This window comes from Amphiura filiformis, chromosome 8 (genome assembly GCF_039555335.1).
Source record: "Amphiura filiformis chromosome 8, Afil_fr2py, whole genome shotgun sequence".
In the NCBI taxonomy this organism is placed as follows: domain Eukaryota; kingdom Metazoa; phylum Echinodermata; class Ophiuroidea; order Amphilepidida; family Amphiuridae; genus Amphiura; species Amphiura filiformis.
The window spans coordinates 19,087,706-19,110,929 of record NC_092635.1 but is presented as its reverse complement, the minus strand read 5'-3'; the positions used below and the strand labels follow the sequence as shown (position 1 = coordinate 19,110,929).

At 36.4% G+C, this 23,224-nt stretch overlaps 1 protein-coding gene across 3 annotated transcripts in view; it reads right to left on the bottom strand.

Annotated features, from left to right (window-relative positions):
* LOC140158755 (fibrillin-2-like) overlaps window positions 1–23,224 on the bottom strand; it is a 124,825-nt gene that overhangs the window by 18,028 nt on the left and 83,573 nt on the right. For all 3 annotated transcript variants that reach the window (XM_072181959.1, XM_072181960.1, XM_072181961.1), the window contains 16 exons: window positions 22,442–22,564; window positions 20,068–20,193; window positions 19,479–19,604; window positions 18,758–19,063; window positions 16,667–16,726; window positions 15,836–15,961; window positions 15,042–15,173; window positions 14,443–14,616; window positions 12,655–12,726; window positions 11,612–11,734; window positions 10,167–10,295; window positions 9,201–9,323; window positions 8,034–8,156; window positions 6,614–6,739; window positions 3,241–3,366; window positions 1,921–2,046 (listed from right to left, as the gene is read on the bottom strand). In XM_072181959.1, coding sequence (XP_072038060.1) covers window positions 1,921–2,046; window positions 3,241–3,366; window positions 6,614–6,739; window positions 8,034–8,156; window positions 9,201–9,323; window positions 10,167–10,295; window positions 11,612–11,734; window positions 12,655–12,726; window positions 14,443–14,616; window positions 15,042–15,173; window positions 15,836–15,961; window positions 16,667–16,726; window positions 18,758–19,063; window positions 19,479–19,604; window positions 20,068–20,193; window positions 22,442–22,564 — 2,121 coding nt within the window. The remainder of the gene's footprint in view (window positions 1–1,920; window positions 2,047–3,240; window positions 3,367–6,613; window positions 6,740–8,033; window positions 8,157–9,200; window positions 9,324–10,166; window positions 10,296–11,611; window positions 11,735–12,654; window positions 12,727–14,442; window positions 14,617–15,041; window positions 15,174–15,835; window positions 15,962–16,666; window positions 16,727–18,757; window positions 19,064–19,478; window positions 19,605–20,067; window positions 20,194–22,441; window positions 22,565–23,224) is intronic.

Sequence of the window (23,224 nt, the reverse complement as noted above, 5' to 3'; positions counted from 1 at the left end):
TTATTACCGGTAGAAAGACGTTTGCATGATCTCTTATCATATGTAAAGCGATTGAATTCCACCAAAGTTTGTGGACTCTAGAGGCCATTAAGTCAATTTGGCTAATAATTTTGTTACCGCGTATCAAAAATAAAATGATCGTTCTGAAAAATGTTAAGTGATTATGCCATAAATGACTATATCATGAAGCGAAGTTTAGTTCTATAATTCTGAGGTCCATGTGATTATTTTATGCAAATACGTTTTACCCATAAAATTCCATAAAATCAAATTTGACGTTACCCACGTATCAACTGTTACCCACGAGTCCAGTAAATATAATTGCCATAACTTAAATTAACATTTAATGACTTTGGACACTGAATTTAGTTTGACAAGCGCTTAAAATTGTAAATCGTAAAAATCGTTCACCGCTTTAAAAAGAATCTCTGACGGTTTAAACTTTTGTTACCCACAAATCCCGAATAGATGCTAACCTTGAAAAGCAAGGAGATTGTTAAATCAGTACATATTCAAGCCATGGGTATGCTATAATTTTTACAGTACTTACAGTTTAAGCACCTGAGAAATGCAAACCCCAAACGGTACTATAGTACTTATAGCTTTACCCACGAATTCAGCGTTACCCACGAATCCAAGGATTTACTAAGTAAATTATATGTTTCTTATGCATCTTAACATTTTGAAAACATGCGAAATAGGTTCCAAAACAGTCCTGTTTAATAGCGTCCTCTTGAAGGTATACTGAAGCTGTATCATGAAGTTTTGATTGATTATCCTAAATTACCATTTTTTGGGTAAATGCAATTGGTAGAGAAACGGGAATCATTGAAACACAATGGAGGAATAACCGCATGATGGTTTCCAACATTCTGTAATATTTTCTATTTTGCCGCTTACCAATACATACCTTCAAATATGTGTTACCCACGAACATTTTGGTTACCCAGGAATCCCTACTTAAATTATAGTTAACAATGTATTGATAGTGTTTTAGTTAATAGAATATTGCTGCATGAAAATATGGAATGATTTTACTTAAATAATAATATAAAACTGTTTGCTCTGTCTAGTTGAATTTGGCAACTTCATTATTCTCAAAATTTTTATACCCAAAATGCCATAATTATCCATTCTAAATATTCCATGTAGTTTGTATTTTGATTAAAATTCATTTTAGTGCCATTGCAGCCTGAATTATTGGCATACGGAAAAGTATTTTTTATTTTTATTTAAAAAAATTAATAGGAATTGCTATTTTCCAGACGCTGTTACCCACAAATCCATCCGAGATCCTCATCCTGCGACGAGATACAAAATCTAACTTTATATTTATATGAAGTATTTATTCTAATCTTTCGAAATAATACAGTAATGTTAAATAACAGCCACTTTGGAAAGAGTTCAAAGAATTGACACAATCTTAACTGTACCGCTGGTTCTTTCTTAAAATTTGTAATAACCAAAATATTTCTTTGTAGATATATGTAATAAAATTCTATTTTACGTTCAAAGTCTTCACCGATTTCTAGTGTATATGAGTCACACATAAAATATTGAAAGATATTAAAGAAAGAGAAATTTTATGGCGTACAACAGATGAAAAATGCTTGAATTGTGGGTAACATGCATATGCGCATTTAACACTTTATTTGGTCTAGCAAGAAAAGTTATTTTTCAATCCGATGGCACTTCCACCTGATGATTCACTAGATATGATCGTCTCATTTGATAAGTCTAGAATTGAAAAGGAAAACATTTTCAAAATGGCCCCCAGAGAGAATTTTGGCCCGCTTTGGCTGGAATTGACCATATATGTTAGAACATTATTGATGTGTGCAGTAACAAAAACTGAATAATTTTTGTCATTAAGTAAAACCTAATTAAGTGTTCTCTCTAGCTCCTGAACAAAGTACTTACCTAAACAAGATTGGCCATCAGCGGTCAGCATGAAGCCTTCAGGACATACACATATATAACTACCGATAATATTCTCACATGTACCTCCTTCACACATTCCACTTAATGTTACACATTCATTAACATCTGAAAACAAAAAAATACAAACAATGTTAAGAATAATTTTCCCAGTTCCAGTTGACAATAGCGTTGGAGTGTTTTCTTGCATTGGAAAAATGATGAGCAGGAAGTTCTTTGTGGAAGACAATTTCCCCAACTTGCATAATGTGATGGCTATGTACCAAAGCACTTAACCCCCTGAGCACTACCTGCTGATCTAACATTGCCTCTGATTGGTCAATTACATGATATCTTCACTTTATTCACCAATCAGAATGGAGCTTTGCAAATAATTCACCCTAATTTTTGTGTGTGGTGAAATTATTCTAACAATGTTGCTGATGCTGATTGGTCCAATTGATAATGAAAACTTCTTTTTGGCCAATCAGCAGGTAGTTCTCAAGGGGTTAAAGAGGAAACATTGTTGGACAGGCCAACTGCCCAGGCAAACTGGCCAGGAATGTGGCCAACATTTGGGCAGATGACATTGTTCTTAAATATCACAATGCTCTTTTACACTGGTCTGGCCCTTGGCAAGTTGGACACTTCAATTATTATGTATTATTTTTTGCCATAAAATATTGAGCTTGTTGTAACACTTTATGAATAAATCCAGATGTATTGTTTCCTCTTCAAGGCAAGCCGTTTACCTATAACATGACTTATAACAGCCTCAGACAATGTCTGAGCTAGAAATTGAGGTTTGCCTGTCGTTTGAATCAATCTCCACAGCCTACAACCCCGGAAAAATGTTTTCGAACAACTACTTTAATTTCCATGTTCTTCTTAGTATAGTGTGGACGCAATATGAGTCACTGGAAACTAAGAATTATAATAGTGTTGTCTCAATGTTCATCATATGTGTACCCCTCCCCTTTCCCCACCAAACAATGTTGAGAGAAGGTATGGTGAAGAGATGCATATTAGGCATGCCAACATTGTACGGTAAGATCATTTCCAATAATGCCTTTAAAGTGTTCGAACAAATATTTCATATAGTTCTATGAGTATTGATATGGTCTTCATCTTTGGAAATTTATCTACTTCTGTTACAACAGTTTAGCATCTGTCTAAGGCATTTGTTTTTCTTGTGGACGCTTGACTAGCAAATTTTAATTAAAGACATTGGGCATGGGCCAGGAAAGAAAACAGAATTTATAAATAATACTACAATAAACACCAAATAAAATCCAGCAGTTTAAAAGTGTATACTTAACTTACCAAGACACTCTTCTTTGCTTGGGGCTAGAAGGAAACCATCACTACAGACACACTCATAACTACCGATAAAGTTGTTGCAACGCCCCAGAGCACACATTCCAGGCCTTGTTGCACACTCATCAAGATCTGCAAGCCAAAAGAACAAGAAAGATCTCATTTTAATTTTTTTAAACATTTGTAAGTTATGAACCAATCAACAATAAAGCCTACATTTGCAGATACAACTTTATGTACAGTTAGGATACAATCCTCAATGTGCTCTCAAGTTAGGGTGTCTGTGTGTAGGATTACAAATACACACACTAACCATGTTCCTGCTATCAACATGTGCTCAGCTTTCACTATCTGACTGCAGACACACCTAATTCACCTGCAGCAAACGGCGTACATTTTACATGGCCCACAAGGGGTAACAAGCTTCAAATAGATTGTATGTTATTAGTAATCCATTGCAGCTTTTAAAAACATGAGGATGGTCTCCCACTTCAAGTATGTCCTTGTTTGTGTACAGATAAAATTGGGAGTACATCTCCACATGTACCATACCAATACATACAAGCTCAAACAGACACCCTACTTACCAACACAAACAGTACCATCAGGTGAGGGTGTGAAGCCTTCATTACATTCACACATAAATGATCCAATAGTATTTACACCATAGAGATACACCACACCAATGCATACAAGCTCAAACAGACACCCTACTTACCAACACATACAGTACCATCAGGTGAGGGTGTGAAGCCTTCATTACATTCATACATAAATGATCAAATAGTATTTACACCATAGACATACACCACATCAATGCAAACAAGTTCATACAGACACCCTACTTACCAACACAAACAGTACCATCAGGTGAGGGTGTGAAGCCTTCATTACATTCACACATAAATGATCCACTAGTATTTACACCATAGACCTACACCACATCAATGCAAACAAGCTTATACAGACACCCTACTTACCAACACATACAGTACCATCAGGTGAGGGTGTGAAGCCTTCATTACATTCACACATAAATGATCCAATATTCATAACCTCATTAATAAACGCGATGCGTGCGATCCAATCATATTTTATTATTTGTGAAAACGCGAACGCAAATCGAGGTCATTTATATCTCACAATTGACCATAAAATGCATAATTGTTCCAATGTCGCACACAATTGACTTCTGCGTGCGCCGTGTTATGCGTCCAACGAACTGCTTGGCGCTGGCTGCCGTATTTGGATTGCGCGCTACCATATTTGCACAGATTCTGATACGCACTTTTTTGTTATTGCTCGTTTTGTTTTAGCCTGATCGATTTTGGGAAAGGGAAGATGTAAAAATTGTGTGTTTTCACAAACTTTTGAGGAAAATTTTGTGTTATTTTGTAAAGTTAAAAGATCAAAGTGCGGTTATGAATGAGGTTAATAACTTTGCATCGGTTATATATCGGGCATTGTGAAAAATCTAAACATTTTGCTTTGGACCTCGGAATATCCCTCGGGGCTGCGCCCCTCGGTTCCAAAGGCAAAATGTTTAGATTTTTCACAATGCCCTCCAAATAACCGATGCGCAGTTATTAACCTCTAAGTATTTACACCATAGACCTACACCACATCAATGCAAACAAGTTCATACAGACACCCTACTTACCAACACATACAGTACCATCAGGTGAGGGTGTGAAGCCTTCATTACATTCATACATAAATGATCCACTAGTATTTACACCATAGACCTACACCACAACAATGCAAACAAGTTCATACAGACACCCTACTTACCAACACAAACAGTACCATCAGGTGAGGGTGTGAAGCCTTCATTACATTCACACATAAATGATCCAATAGTATTTACACTATAGACATACACCACATCAATGCAAACAAGCTCATACAGACACCCTACTAGTACTTACCAACACATACAGTACCATCAGGTGAGGGTGTGAAGCCTTCATTACATTCATACATAAATGATCCAATAGTATTTACACCATAGACATACACCACATCAATGCAAACAAGTTCATACAGACACCCTACTTACCAACACATACAGTACCATCAGGTGAGGGTGTGAAGCCTTCATTACATTCATACATAAATGATCCACTAGTATTTACACCATAGACATACACCACATCAATGCAAACAAGTTCATACAGACACCCTACTTACCAACACAAACAGTACCATCAGGTGAGGGTGTGAAGCCTTCATTACATTCATACATAAATGATCTACTAGTATTTACACCATAGACATACACCACATCAATGCAAACAAGTTCATACAGACACCCTACTTACCAACACAAACAGTACCATCAGGTGAGGGTGTGAAGCCTTCATTACATTCATACATAAATGATCTACTAGTATTTACACCATAGACATACACCACATCAATGCAAACAAGTTCATACAGACACCCTACTTACCAACACAAACAGTACCATCAGGTGAGGGTGTGAAGCCTTCATTACATTCACACATAAATGATCCAATAGTATTTACACCATATAGACATACACCACATCAATGCAAACAAGTTCATACAGACACCCTACTTACCAACACATACAGTACCATCAGGTGAGGGTGTGAAGCCTTCATTACATTAATACATAAATGATCCAATAGTATTTACACCATATAGACATACACCACATCCATGCAAACAAGCTCAAACAGACACCCTACTTACCAACACATACAGTACCATCAGGTGAGGGTGTGAAGCCTTCATTACATTCACACATAAATGATCCAATAGTATTTACACCATAGACCTACACCACATCAAGGCAAACAAGCTCATACAGACACCCTACTTACCAGCACATACAGTACCATCAGGTGAGGGTGTGAAGCCTTCATTACATTCACACATAAATGATCCAATAGTATTTACACCATAGACCTACACCACATCAATGCAAACAAGTTCATACAGACACCCTACTTATCAACACATACAGTACCATCAGGTGAGGGTGTGAAGCCTTCATTACATTCACACATAAATGATCCAATAGTATTTACACCATATAGACATACACCACATCAACGCATAAACAAGCTCAAACAGACACCCTACTTACCAACACATACAGTACCATCAGGTGAGGGTGTGAAGCCTTCATTACATTCACACATAAATGATCCAATAGTATTTACACCATATAGACATACACCACATCCATGCAAACAAGCTCAAACAGACACCCTACTTACCAACACATACAGTACCATCAGGTGAGGGTGTGAAGCCTTCATTACATTCATACATAAATGATCCAATAGTATTTACACCATAGACATACACCACATCAATGCAAACAAGTTCATACAGACACCCTACTTACCAACACACACAGTACCATCAGGTGAGGGTGTGAAGCCTTCATTACATTCACACATAAATGATCCAATAGTATTTACACATATCCCATTGCCACATGAAGCAAACATGGTTAGACATTCATCCACATCTGAAACACAAAGAAATGGTTTGACATTAATTATAGGGATTCATTCATGTTTCACCATTGTTCATCACCGTTTAACGATGCTTCCGCGTCTTCTGTGTGGTTTACTTAGATGAAGTAAACCACGCAGACGCACTGGACGTGAGTTGTTAAAAGGTGATGAACAACAGTGAACATATGATTGAATCCCTTTCAACAAACGAAAACAAGCTAAAGACCATATAATTCAAAAATTTATTTCATGAGGAATATCAGTTAATCATTGCCACTCAGCCATACAAAAAGATCGGTGATTTCAGCAATAAAACTACAGAATAAAGCGGCAATGTTAAGCCGCTACCTCCAAAAAATACGGAATTCAAGTTGTAATCGCACACAGGTTCCAGGCATGACAAATTTACGCGCATACGCGTAACACGGATTCGCGCTTGTGTTCACATATATGCTACTGTACAAATGTGGAGTCATCACAGATTAACAACGGTTGATTCCTGTACAAAGATATATGAAGAGTTGTTGAAAACTGAATCAATCAGATTTAATTTAATAGGTTCAAACTTCCTAATAACAACTGTATTTAGTTTCTTTGCTGCAACCTATGTTAAGATTTCATTTCAAACGACAAAAATAGAAATATTCTTAAAATTCTAAAAAGTACCAAGGATAGGCCAATAAATAGCATAATAGGTTGGGCTATTCCAGTTGAAATCCATACACCCCCTATGAAAAACATGACCATAATATCACACACATGTGTTTCAAATGGAGTCACCCATTCAGGAAATCCCATTTGAAATTCATAATCCCTATGTGGAAGTTTAAGGTCATGTCTTCCATAAGGGGTGCATGAATGGTATAGCCCATTTTATTCAAATCGGTGTATTACTACTACGTATGAAAATCCACTTATATTACAGTCAAATTTAGACTCTACATTCAACCCTTTTTCTTTTAATAAGTACTAACTTGAGTTAAACATATTATGGCATCACACACATAGTTGATTATGATAACTTCAATACCAAAATCATTAACTCTCTTCACGCGGGTGTCAACTGCAGACAACAAGTTTCAAAAAAAAAAATTTAAGTCAAAAATTTCAGAAATGTGAATTTTCATGACCATATTTGGAATCAGCATGAAAAATGCATTAAAATGAGTACAAATAAGGTTCAGTGGTTCTTAAGATAGGCTTTTGATATTTTGAGAAAATACCAGAAAACTTGGACTTTTTATGTTAAAGCCTATGGCTAGCATGCAGAGCATTAATGAAGAAAACAAAGTAAGTATGTCTTACCAGTACATTGGTTGTTTGCTGCCAGCTGGAATCCCAGGAAGCATTGGCAAGCATATGAGCCATAAGTGTTCTGGCAAGTTCCGTTTTCGCATGCGTTTGGCATAGCCAAACACTCATCCATATCTGAAAAATATAACAATTTGTTTTCCAACCATAAATATTCAAATCATGTTTCAATAAAATATTATAGAGTGCCAACTTGCCAAGTGGGATTTCATGAGGGGGAAGTATGGCAGTGGCTGTATTTATACTGGATACAAAATATGCAAATCACTGAGCAAAATTGTGTTCACATTGTAAAATGTCCATAGTTTTTTCATTTCTTTTCAGGAAGTAGTCCCATAACCATATTTTTTTATTTTACTATTTCAAAAACTACATTTGTGAAAAAATATTCTATGAACAAGTTAACATTTGTATTGTATCTGTCTGTTTTCTGTTATCAAGAGAAAAAGCCAAGTTGTGGATAGTCTAGATCAGCTGCGGTTTGCAGGTGTTTGCTGCAGAATTTATGATGAATATTGTGCTTGTCCATTATGTAAGCATGCAAAACATCTCCACCCACACCAAACTGGTGTTGTGACTGCCCAACTGGGTGGATAAAAGCCGCTTTAAAAATTGGAACTTATATTGTATTGTGTTGTAACCTTTCATCATTTTTTTGTCTATGTGTAACAAACCAAGCCTGCATTATTTTCAATTTCAGGTGGAATGGCCACTGTCAATGTTTGCCGTTGAGGTGCAGGAATGTGTGAAATTGAATTAGTCTATAGGTGTGTTAAGACGGTAGCCTACTTTTGAATGTAACTTAAAAGCAAGCCAGCAATTAAATTATGCTACAAGCAAGTTTGTGTCCACACGGGACTTACTTGTAAGCCAACTCAAAAGTAAGAGTGACCTTCACTGGTAAATTATGCCATGATTATGTACAATCAGAATATGACAGGGTCATCATGCTTACAAGCGAGTTTACATGCAAGTCTTGTTCACACTGGCCTTACATTCGAATGTAAGATATCTTACATGTAAAATAGTCACTTGTAACTTGCATGTGAGTGCGTTTAGACGGGCACTATGCAAGTTTACATTTGAATGTAGTTACAAGCGACTTTACAAGCGATCGTCTGAACAAGCCTTATATAATGGACATTTAATACTCATACATACCTATACATTCCCTCTTATCCTCAGATGGCACAAAGCCAAGATTACATGCGCACTCATGTTTTCCCACCATATTAGTACATCTACCATTCATACAGGTTCCAGGTATAGCGCATTCATCGATGTCTGAAATATAACAAGAACAAACACTGGTGATATCTCTAGATGCTTGGTTTTCTTTGTAGTTGCTTAATGAATGTTTATCCATTGAGCTATCTTGACTGGTTTGATAGCTATCTAAGCAGCAACCCCTCAGCTTTACATGTTTCAAATAATATTTTAACAGACAATAAATTATTGGAGAAGGTGAAAGAAAGAAACACCCATCCACTCCCTCACCTACACACACTTTTGTTGGCACTGTCGTGTGTGGATTCCCAGCCATGTCACACACACACCCCACCCCCCTGTGTGTGTTTGCCGCCAACCAAGGACAGTGGGTATTGCTATCTAAACGAAGACGTGTGTATCATATTTTCATCGCCTATAAACCGTGGACTAAAATGGCGGATTTTTTGTGTGTATAATACGAAACAGAATTTTATCCATCAACTTCTGACGGTAGTTTTTACACGTATGGTCCTTGGTTTAAGGCAAATAGCGCTATAATGCATTTAGCATGCATTTGAGGTATTTTGCAGCAAATTTGAGACTGCGGACTGTCCTCAGTTGGAAGTAAGTCTGCAGTTTAGGGTGAAAAATATTGTGCGTGTCCTCATTTGCCGGCAAACAGGTACGCACATTCTCAATTCGGAGCTCATCCATACACAATCAACTGACTGTGGAGCTATTTGTATCACAAAAAGGGGGTATTATTACCCCTCTATAGCTCAACGACACTGTTTTTGTCTCCAACTGTAGAGCTCCACGGTCGTGATGAGGCTCCACAGTTGGTATGTGTATAATATGCACACCCCAGTTTTAATGCAGTTACAAATACACACCCATATAATATACAAGCCTACTTACCTTCACATGAATACTGGCTCTGTGTCAATCGATAACCGTCTGGACATTTGCACATATAGTTACCAGGAGTGTTCTCGCAAATAGAATTTTGACGACAGAGACTCATATCATCGGCACATTCATCAATATCTAAATAAATGTTTCCAAAAGAATCACATCATGCATTAGTATTGTTTTAAATACCTTTTACACAGCATACTAAAATTCATTTCACATAAATTTGGAATAACCTGTATTAAAACAACAATCCCCAAAATGTGCATTTTTACAGACTGAGACATAATAATGTTATGCCAATATTTCCATTTTGGTAAAAAGATAACATATTTATATTGTCAATTGAGGAGCTGGATCCACACTATATACAAATAACGTGCTACTGTTAATTTTGTTCCCCATTTCAGGTATTGGTGGAGGTGAAATGCCCTAAACACCTTTGAAGTTGTTTGAAACCTACAACAGCAAAATTGACATGAAATTTGTTTTTACCTTGATGGACAGGAAAGATATGTTCAAATTACTAGTACTTGACTGATCTTTCAGTCTGTTTGTCTCTTTCTCAATTTGATAGATTCATGGAATGTTCAAATATCCATTACCTGTTATTGCTCTCACATACAGGTTGACAAGCCCACAATTTGGTAACCTAATTAGAAGACTTTGAGACAGGCCACCACAATTATGTGACTTAGATGAAAATCATTAACTTAAAGACCCATCCAGTTGACCAGGCAAACTTTCAAGGGCAACCCAATTAAGTAGGCTTAAAATATAATCAAGTCAATGTTCTCCTCTATACCACCAAACTTTGCACAGCTCCCAACTTGAATGCGTTTTCCAGATATTTGGAGCGGCCTTTAAGCTCTTTTTCATGATTTTTTTACTACAAAAACAACAAATAAAATTTTATGTAACATTTCAAAAATCATATAATTTTAGACAAAGGGGGACTCAAAATGAGACCTACAAATGAATTTCTGACCAATTTTAGGCTGACTTTTGTAAATTTGTGGGACTTTTTCCAAGTGGCTATCCACGTACAATCCCCGGGGGGTACTCAAGTTTGGTTTTGGTAGGGACGTGCCGCTGAGAATTTAAAAGTGGACCCATAAATATACCAATTTTTCAAGAAATTTGGACCCATTGATATACCAAAACTAAAAATTTTCAGCCAAATTTAACCCAAATTGTCTTAGTTTTTACAAATTTTCCCAAAATTTTGAGAAAATTTTGGCTAGATTAGGGGAAAATTGGGCTATTTTCCGAAAAAATTGAGAAAATTTTGAAAAAGGACACATTCATATACCGAAATAGGCTTTGAAAAAGGGGTCATTGATATACCAAAAGGCTGAAAATGCTACCCATATTTGCGGCATGTCCCCATATGGTCATTAGTACTGAGTACCCCCGGGGTACAATCTGGGCTGAATATTTTGCTAACATACCATCACATTTGAGATCCTGCTGATTGTAAATAAATCCTGGTGGACATTCACATCTGTAGGATTTGTCTTCATTGATACACACGCCTCCTTCGCATAGCTCCTTATTCTTACACTCATCCACATCTACATAAACAAAAGATGGACATAATTAGTCTATAATCTCTTAGGCAATGCAGGCAAATTAGTTTCATTTTTCAATAGACCATCAATGCTTAGTTAATTGACCCTTATTATTTATGCAATTTCAATTGATATTGTTAATTATGATAACAATTAATCTTTTTATGAAATTCTGATCAATTAGATCAATCAGATTAATTACAAGTATTGAAGCAGCATCGACGTTTGATCCCAAGATTGTTTACCCGATATTATATGGTAAACCTTGCCAAATGATTTACAGTTTCAAGCCGATTTCAAGAACCATAATATCAAGATTAGCAGGATTTATTCAATATTTTGCTTTGATTGTGAACAATTTTGTGTGACTTTACAGATGTAAAAATGCTTATTCACTCAGGGTGTTTGATTTGGTCTTTTTGTCCACAATTTCAGCTAACACACTTTTGTAACATTTGGTACCACATTTTGGGTGGCAGGAGAGGGTTTTGGGGGTGGGAGGGGGAAAGGTGGTCAACAGATGTGTAATGCTATCAAGAAATATTGTTGCCTTCCATTTATGCTGGGTTAGAGAGTCACTCCACTGTAAGCAATGTTTTGACATTTTTGTATGAATAATGGTCAAAACTATGTATCACTATAATGCAAACTGATTGTAGCTGTTGCCTTCACTTGTTGCCGAATGTCACAGAGATTGGCCTATGTCTTCTGATTTTGGCTGTCAGTTTGAAAGGCGCCCTCTATTGGAAGTGATGAGATCGCACTCATTTTATTGCCACGCTTCAAAGCAAAGGAAACTATTTTCAGATTTCCTTCCCTGTGATTTAACCACAGTACTACCATTTCTCATAGATTTATACACACAAAATAATATATTTAGGTGCTATCAGCACAAATAAGCAACTCTAGTTTAACATACTTACCAACCGGTAATCCAGTTTCAGGGTCAATCTTTGTCCCTGGTTCCACACCACCACAAAGCTCTCGATTTTGTTCTATAACACAATCAAAATATCTTATTATAGAATCTGAATCTATTTTAATCGTACTTGTGATTACATTTTCTGTCCATGACGGTGTACAGTTATCATGTATATCTAAAAGCATCACACCACCAAAAAAAAATTGCCATTTAATCTTTTTACAAAAGGTCTGGCAGTGGACTGCTAAAATATACTCCCATCATTTCATCATATGGTAGCATGTCCCAGCAGTTAAGGTCTCCCCAGTTCAATTCCCAGTGGAGGGATATATCATGAATGTATTATTATTATTATTGACTCTCTCCTTTACTGCATTTGAATTGTGGCAGGTGCAGTGAATGACAAAGACCTCACAGCCAGTTCTGATCAGGGTAACACCTGGCTGTCTGTACACTACCCTGGGCATCAGGGGAGAACAGTGTCTGACAAATAAGATTTTTTTTTAAAGTCGGGTAGTACATATCATTCTCCAATCTTCTATTTACACCTGTGCATACATTTCACATCCCACAAAATACTGTATTCGTTCCATTAAACGCCCATGCCCCTATAAGCACCAACCCAGCAACTTTACTACACATGATCCTCCATCATTATGTGCAGGATCCAACTACAAATGTATTAAACATGTAACCATCTACTCATAAAATCCATACTTTGGACCATTTTTACATATGCAATTATGTAAACATGAATATAAAAAAATAAGTGCCACCAAAAATTACTGTTAATCACCCTTGATGGTAAATGGACAAAGGATATGGTACTTCTGCTAAATCTTTCACTCAGGGGCGTAAAGAGCATTAGGGGCCTATAGACAAGGAGCAGTACGGGCCCTTTTAACCAGGGCAGGATTTACCTTATGGGGGCCCTGGGCCAGGCCAAAATTTCAGGCCCCAAACTCACATGCCGAGGAAGGCATGTACACTCAAGTCAGTGGCCAAGTTTTGGTTTACGTATACTATAGAGGGGGACTAACATATTTTGTTCCAATGTTACTAGGACATTTGCGCGCAAAGCACAAAAAAAAATTCAATTTCAGATAATTTTAGCCCCAGATTAACATGAATTTTGCTATATTTGAATGCGTAATAAGCACGGAAAATTTTACAATTTTGCCCTATTTTAGCCAAAAAACTTGTTATTGGGGTTACAAGAAAGATGCATGGGGCAATTTTGGGGGCCCTCGACCCGGGCCCATCTGGCCCAATGATAAATCCGGCCCTGCTCTCCATTATCAGCCCTTATTTAATTTTTGTTTTTGTGCTCGGGGCCCCAGAACTCTCGGAGCCCATGGACTTTGTCCACCCTGTCCCCCCGCTTGCTACGCCCCTGTTTTCACTTAAACACCTCTGTAACAGATCTGAGTTTGAATCAGGCCGATGAAAACCATTTTGTTTTTGCAGAAGTGAAATTTAACAATTCTTAACTCTCTTCAAGCGGGTGTAGACTGCAGACGACAAGTTACAAATTTTTTTTTTTAATTCAAAAATTTCAGAAATGTAAATTTTCATGACCATATTTGGAATCAGCATGAAAAATGCATTAAAATGAGTACAAACAAGCCTAGTATTGATTCAGTAGTTCTTAAGATAGCTCTTGATATTTTGAGAAAATATTTCAAAACTTAAACCTTTTTCCACTGAAGCGCATGGCTAGCATGCAGAGCATTAAGGTAAGAGGAAACAAAATAGTACAGAGTTATAATTGATTGTCAAGTCCACTAACCTGTATTGAGTGCTGGGCAAGCAGAACACGGCTCACCCCATGCCTTGGCATCAAAAGCACCACAACAACACTGTGTCTGTGTGGTATTAAATGGTATCTCATTACTGCATGTTGGGAAACTGTCATTCCTTTCAGATGGAGCGAAGTCACGGAAGCAATTCAGCTGACGCATATCTGAGTATGGTGGCAAAAGAGATTTAAGAGGTTAAAGACTATACTTCCAAGACAATAATGTTAACGATTCAAGATTGAAGCTCTTTGTGTTTTCTGGAGAGAAAGAACATTCCACAGACTGTGCAAATATCCTCAACATAATGTGTTTTGAGCACTTGTTAGCATGAAGATTGCATGGAGTTCTCTCTGAAACTGAACATGAATTCAGGCAACCAGATTTAACAAGAATTCTCACATAATCCTATTACTTATTGATGAAGATCAAATAGTGAAACAGACTTCACGGTAAGTTGTATATTAAGCTGTTTGCATCATCAAATATCATCAAGAAATTGACATTAAATTTAATTCTTAACAACTTTCTACAAGGAAAGCAAGCAAGAATCAAGCTATTTTCCTTCAACACGGTGCCATTGCTGACTTACCCATGCAATTTCGTCCAAGGTACATGTTCATAAGCAAATAGCCTTCCGGGCATGCACATGTATAGTTGCCTATTTCATTCACACATGTTCCTGCTCCACAGATATATGGGCTTGTTAGACATTCATCGATATCTAGAATCAAATAAAATCAAGACACAAAAACAAAAACATTTAATTCTCATGATTGGTTCACAGAAAATGTATTTATTTGTCACTTTATCACTAAATTACACTAAAATTAATAGAGCCATATGGATTTAAAACTGGACATTTCCACAAAATCCTACAAAACGTGTGACTTTATGTTAACTCCCAAGATAATGTTAATTACCTTGAAAAAGAATATTTTAATCATAAATGTATAATAAAATGGCAGTAAAACAATATTTCAAGCCCATGTGCAAAATATCAATCCTGTTATGCGTTTTTCATATTACAATAACACACAAATATAAACTTTTACCATATAATAACATTTGTTTAAGCATGAATTTCTCTAAAATGCCAACACGCACATATAGAGTCCACTTTGACAGAATAACCTTTAAATTTAGCATATAGGTGAGATCAGGGGCAATCTTCAGTGAACGGCTCTTTTCAAAGCCATCAGTAGACAAGGGGCGGCCTACATGTCTCATTTTTAGGTACTTTGTCCTGAAGAAGTCAGAGCTACTTCTGACGAAAGCTTGAAAGTTCTAAACTTGTCCGACGGCGAACCCGCTAAAAACCCACTAATTGTTACACAGTATAAGTTCCTTGCGTAATAAATCATTATAATTGCTGTGCTATCTTACCTCTGCATTCCCTCTCATCTTCATCATATACATATCCATCTTCACATTCACATTGGTATCCACCAAAGAAGTTAACACAGATGCCACCACGACATAGGTATTCATATTCCTCACATTCATCAATATCTGGTCAATTGAAAACACAAAATATTCATGGATTTATCTCCGGAGGAAATGGATGGAAGAATTATTAAAATCAAAAACAAACAAAAAACCAAGTAAATATATGAACAAACAAACAAGCTAAAAAGCTTTATTTGCACATTTGAAATATTTTGCATCTAAACAGGAAAGAGAAGTAATAATTACATTATTGGTGCTAAAAAAGGAAGCTTATACAGGTTACCACACTGACTAAAAACACACTTTATCAAATCTGAACAAAGCATAAAAGCATAAAAGAGGGCATATCTGTTTGTCACATAGCATAAGGAAAACATAGAATACTTAGACACAACTCAAGATGGCAGTAGAGTGCTTTCAAGAAGGTTTTCTACATTTTATCTTTGGATCCAGATCTAAATCAAGAGATGTCACTGCTTGCCCCTATCATAAAATAATGCGACTTCAGCTCATTCTGTGAATTATGTGACTGCCATTAATAAGTCACCAGTAACTTGTCGCAGCAAAATATTTAGTCACTTTGGAATGGGCTATTCCACTTGAAATCCACACTACCCCTGTAGAAGATTTAGCTACAGTCTTACACAGAGGGAGTATGGTTTTCAAATAGAATAGACAAAATAACTTTCATTTGGGTCTATGAGAAAGGCACTATAATTATATACATATACACACTAACATAGAAATAACTTGTCACTCCTGCATTACCTGTGTTGATCTCACCAGGGTCCCTTCCACCTCCCTCTGGACAAAGCCTCTCCCACTCCGCTGCAAAAGATAATAACAAATAAGGTGTAAGACATAAACATATTTCATATGAGAAACTAATTCAATAACAATGATGAGTTTGCTAGTATAAGAAAAGGCACTACCAGGTGAAAATATAAAATTTACCATTATCACTTCACCATACCGCTCGAAATACCGGGACATAATTGACCAAAAGTTGAGTAATGTGCATTTCCTTTTTCTCAGTTTAGGCCACATAAACCTGAAGCATTGTGCAGAAGCATGAGAGTTTCCACACATGAAGTATAAGACCCAATGTCTCCTGTTGCCGGATGGTCATAGAGGGGTAAAAAATTGAAAATGCTCCAATCTTGTAGAAAGATAGTTCTGAAGTTGATAATCATTTAATATGTTTACCATCAGCCGCACTGTTGACAAGAATAATTACATGGCATTTGATAGCTTTTACCATCCCAAAGATGCTTATACTAGGCGTCATGTTGTGACACTTTGTGTCTTAGCCGAACTTGTAGTGTAATGAGCAGAGATGCCAATGGGTTATGAAAAAAAATCTGAAATTTGCAAGCGTAGGGGAGCGAGCGATCGAAGTCTCGCCACCTGCCGGGGGTCCAGGGGCCGCAAGGGCCCTGGTGGGAATCAGGGGCAAAGCCCGGTGGGGGTTGAGGTGGCGAAGCCCCCCAAAGCCAGAGGGTTTCTACACATTTTACACTGCAGGAGACACCATTTCTGAGGGTAAAATTACATTCAAATGGATTAAAAAATAAGGTTATTTTGAGAAAACAAGCCTAGATTGTATTGAAGACTATCTATTATACATGTAATATTCTTCAAGGCTTGTTTTCTGAAAATTATACCATAAAATATGCAAATTAGGTACCTAAGCCCAGGCAATTTTAGCAGAATTAGCACCCCAAAAGGCCATTTTTAACATAAAAACCAGTTTTAGACTTTTTGAAAAAATGCTTCCTTCATCCCAAAAAAGTGGTTTTAAATGTTCAGTTTCCTATACTTTTGTACATGAGAGACCATTTTCCAAAGTATTTTTTGGCCTAATAACATGGCCTACATGGCTGAAATGGATATATATAATGCGTAATATAAAATGATGATTCATCAAATTTTTGACCCCCACCCCCTATTTTTTTGTTAAATTTTCAAAAAATATTTTTGGCCAAAAAAGCAAGTTATATGCCCTAAATTACTTGTTATTTAATGTTGGAAACCATAGAAATACTGCTACTTCAAAAAAAAAAATTGCCAATTTTATTTTACAAAGTTGGATAAAGTTGTACATTTTAATTACTTTTACTTCTACTGAACAGCTAGCAATGTATATTAATTCAATGTGTTCCTGACTGTTCAATAGAAGCAAAAGTACTCAAAATGTACAACTTTATCCAACTTTGTAAAATAAAATTGGCAATTTTTTTTTTTTTTTTTAAATAGTAGTATTTCTATGGTTTCAACCTTGAATAACAAGTAATTTAGAAGTCTATAACTTGCTTTTTGGCCAAAAATATTTTTTGAAAATTAAAATTTTTTTTAATTTTTTTTTTTTAGAAAATCTGATTTTTTTTGGAAAAATACAAAAAAATCGAAATTCCGATTAAAATCGGAAGATTGGCATCTCTGAATGAGGAAAGTACACTTACTTCATGCTGCCACTTGTTCATTAGATACCTCTTATGACTTGCCCATTCAGTTATAGGAAAACCATGACAATATGTGTGACCTGCTCCCACATAATGACTAAAAAGTTGCCTGAGCGCTATAGAAGATGCAGTCCATTAAACATAATAAAATTCAAAATTAGGGAGTATAAATGAGAGTGTGTTTGTGTGTTTAAAATGTTAACCCTCAAATATGAAAAAACAAAAGAAATTCTGGAAGAATGACTGATTTTTGAAGACCAAAGCAAGGAGCCATCCTATCATGTTTGGTATGATTTTAAAGGGTACAAAATAAGACTTTCAAATCTGGAATATCTCAGAAAGTTATTTTGTCAACTTTTGTGAGAGCAGGTCATATTTCTTCCAAAATGCTACTTACTGGAGTTGACAACTGGACACGGTGTACATGGCATGCCCCACGCTTTACCAGCACCACAGCAGCATTTGGATCTCTCTTTATTAGCGCTTATTAAGTTGGTGCATTCTCCCTCTGTTGTGTCTCCTCGTGGTGTCAATGCCACGTTGCTGTAACAAGCGCCCTCACGTAAGTCTAAGCATCGGAGACGACCTAAGCTATCTTTAGTGAGTGTAAAGTCTGGTGGGCATTCACATTCATAGCCTCCGACGAAGTTTGTACATGCACCACTGACACAGAAAATGTCTTGGAGATCACACTCAACCAAATCTGAGAGACAAAAATATATATATAACATGATTGCAATAACTAGATAAACCGTTTAAAAAGAAAAAAAATGATGAGAAGTTAATAATATTGTGCACTACTCCAAAGCTGCCTGGAATGGTCTATTCCAGTTGAAATCCACACAGCCCTATGGAAGACACACCTTAATCTTTCACATGAGGAGTGTAAATTTCAAATGGGATTACCTGAGTGGGTGAATCCATTTAAAATCTACATCCCTGTGTGGGATTAAGGTAATGTCCTCCATAGAGGTATATGGATTTTATTTGGAATGATCCAATTGCTAATCACAGTCATGTGGCTCAACGAAGGCACTTCACATAAAACCAATGTTTTTGTTAGTCTTCTACACTTTCTAAAATTCAATATATCATCTACTTCAAACTCAATCACTTACCAGTGCAGTTACCACCCTGTGGATCCAATGTGTAGCCTTCGTCACACTCACACCTGAATGTGCCAGGGATGTTGATGCATTCACCAAACACACACATGTCAGGGAAATTGATACACTCATCAATATCTGGAAAATAATATTGTTAGAGAAATTAATACGCTTATCAATATCACAATTAATAGAAAATTACACATCAATAGTAATGTTTATGATATCAAAAAGCTATTCATTAATTGCTATCTTTTTAACAAAAACAAAATGACACTATCGTCGTTGGGCAGAAAAAACCTCCTATGTGTCATTGGCCCCTGAACATGAATTAAGCAAAACCTACTAATGTAACCTTTTGGCAGTTTTGTTTTAAACATGTTCAGAGTGCCAATCACATATGTTTTTCCTGCCCAACGATAACATGATTTTTACAGAATTATCTCTCATGGCAGTTCTGACCCCTAACTACAAGCGGCGGTTCTGCCCCTGTTCCGTCCGGTTTCCATTGTTTAGAACAATAGAAACCAGACGGAACCGGCGGTCGAGTTTTGATTTCATCCCTAATTACCTAACATGATTCAATTTCAAGAATACCTACCATCACATTGGTCTTTCCTCTCATTAGGGAAGAATCCCATGTCACATTCACATTCGTAAGCTCCAGGCATGTTGAGACATTGTCCATTAACACACAGCAAATCATTATTCATACATTCATCAATATCTGTATGGGAAAACAAAGTAAACATGACAATCAAAACACATGAAAAAGTAGCTATACAATGAAAGTTCCTGGTATTAAAGTTTCTCCATAATTGATTAGATATTGAAAATTAAATAAATCATTTATTTTTCCCATTTTCCCCTCCTTCCCTCTCATCTCCAGGAATTTTGAATACATTGTCAGTGGCGTAACTAGGGTTGGTAGTGCCAGGGGCAAGAAACAAAATTGGTGCCCTACCCCCACTCGAGAATATCTTAGACGCGGGGGTGTATTTTAATAATAAGACATGAAATTTCAATCATGCTCATGCATGCCAAATGGTAGGTTCAATATTTTTTAATGTGAGGCTGATTTGGTGCCCCCTAGTGGTAGTGCCCGGGCACGTTGCCCAATCCCCAGTTACGTCACTGTACATTATATGCAACTATTGTGTTTGGAATCCTATTTTGTGACTGAGAAAGGGACCTCAATACTTGCATCTTAATTTAATATTATTAAATTAAGGACCCAAGAAAAGGCAGCAAATATTAAAACACAACTTGTTGAAGTAGTAAGGTGACACACATTATACCACATACTAAAATCAGCTCATCAATACTCATCTCTGGAGCTTGAACCACCAAACAAGTATTTGTTTGCATTATTGTAAAGATTATGGTACCAAAAAATCTTAAACTACAATTTCTTGTGTTCTCAGTCATTGCAATCATTAATCAGTGCGCTGCTTTTATTAAGATGTTTCCCTCTTCTACAGGTTCATGTCCACAAACTTTGAGCCCAATCCGACAAATTTTATAGTTTGACCCCTAGATGATGACCTTCGACCTCAAATTATCTCTGCTTGATCTTTAATATGTTCCCCTCCTCCTCCGGTTTATGACCACCAACTTTGAGTCCAATCAGAACTATTTAAAATTTGACCCCTTCTAGCCTCATTTGAATCCTAGATGACCTTTGACCTCAAATATCTCCAGTCAACTGATGCCCTCCTACCCAACGATATTAATGACCTTCGACCTCAAATTACCTCCGCTTGATTTTTAACATGTTCCCCTCCTTCTCTGGTTTATGTCCACCAACTTTGAGTCCAACGAACAATTTTAAAATTTGACCCCTTGTAGCCTCATTTGACTCCTAGATGACCTTTGACCTCAAATATCTCCACTCACCTGATGCCCTCCTACCCAAAGATATTCATTGCCAGGTTTGGTTGGCATAAGTTTGTTAGAAGCAGAGATATGACCATTAATATTATGAGGGTTAACATTTTTGACACACATACACCCACCCCTGTATACTCCCAAGTGGTGAATTTCCAATTGTGGAGTTTCACTCACACACATTCTAAACCGTAGAGTTTTTCACAGAGATATCTGTGTACAATTGACTTACTTTTGAAGTGTTGGCATCACAAACTGGAGGTGTTATGACTTAATACTCTGGTTTTTAAATTGATCTCCAACCATGAAGATCCATGGTGCGCTAAGACTCCAGAGTTGGTATGTGTATAATATGCACACATCTACAATTTGAATGTATCCGTCCAACCCCCCCCCACCCCCACCCCCCACATACACCCCTACACACAATAGATTGCCAAGTGGTCTTCCCAATTATGTTGGTGTCTCATTATAAAATGGATCAAAGCTATCCTCTTATGTTGTATGCAAATTTGTTAGAATTTGACAATGGGAAATGTCACAGGAGTTTGATTACATCAATGAGAAAGTTTGAAATCCTAACAATCAGATTACTCTATACTTTTGTACAGGATAGGAGAGACAAACTTTGTGGAAAAATGAGATGGATGAATATTTGAAACCCAACAAGACCAAATGAGGGCATGCAGAGGAGGCTTAAAGGCATTCCTACAATGCACTATGATTGGGAAATTTGATCAATATAGCCTAATTTCAAAGGCAAAGTCCCCATTACCACACACATAAAATGGTGATTTTAAAATTGCAGCCAATAAGTTAATAGTCGAGACTTATCAAATTAAACTTGATTTTCTTATAGATAACATTCATATTGTCTCACTGCATTAATTTTATTCATAAAATGTTTTGAATGTTAAATAAAAGGATGAAAATACCAGATATTTGTACACAATCCGAATGCAAGGTATGGTCAACTGTGCCACATGTGTACAATTTCAGACATACCAAGGTCAGAAACCCCATTGGGTTATGGGAATGTCTAAAAACATCCTCTGGAGGGCATTCAAGCAATTATGTGATGTTCTTACCTGTACATGTACGTCCATCCCCGGTAAAGCCATATTTACAATTACATGTGTATGATCCTTCAGAGTTGATACACAGTGCATCCTCATGACAATCATCAACAGCACTATCACACTCATCAACATCTGAAGAATAGAAGAAGTAAAATATATTGAAAATATTTGTATGTCTGTATATGATGAGTTCAGAGTCTGAATTACATCTAGTTGTATGTAGCCCTCGATGCTTGGTCGATCTTTCTTATTCATGAAATATCAGTTATCTGACTTGTTTTTAATTGTGATAACATTTAATCTGTGTATGTTATGTATTGACCAATTTTACGATTAATTCTGATTAATTAGTCTATAGTTCATTAATAAGAAGTATCAAAGCAGCATATACAACCAAATTTGGTTACTTTACCTTAACACTTTATAGAATAGTTTGTAGAAATCAATTTTGATTGATTCCTTATCAACTGTAAATAAATAGATTTGATATACCATAATCACCAGATCATAGTCACAAGTTTGATAATACCGTAACCACTCGGGTATAAGCACACCTTCGGCTATAAGCCCACCCCCTATTTTTTAAACCATTCAGGGAACAAGGGTGCACTCGGTTATAAGCCCAGTAGTCATTTTGGCTAAGTTTTTAAATCATATCAATGCTTTCTTTCACATTTAAGAACAAGTATTTAAAAATATCAGTTAAAAATTAACATTCCATACTTAAAATTTTTAAAAAATTGACAAAGATGATAGAAAATACTGATACATTGGGCACATGTACAAATGGGG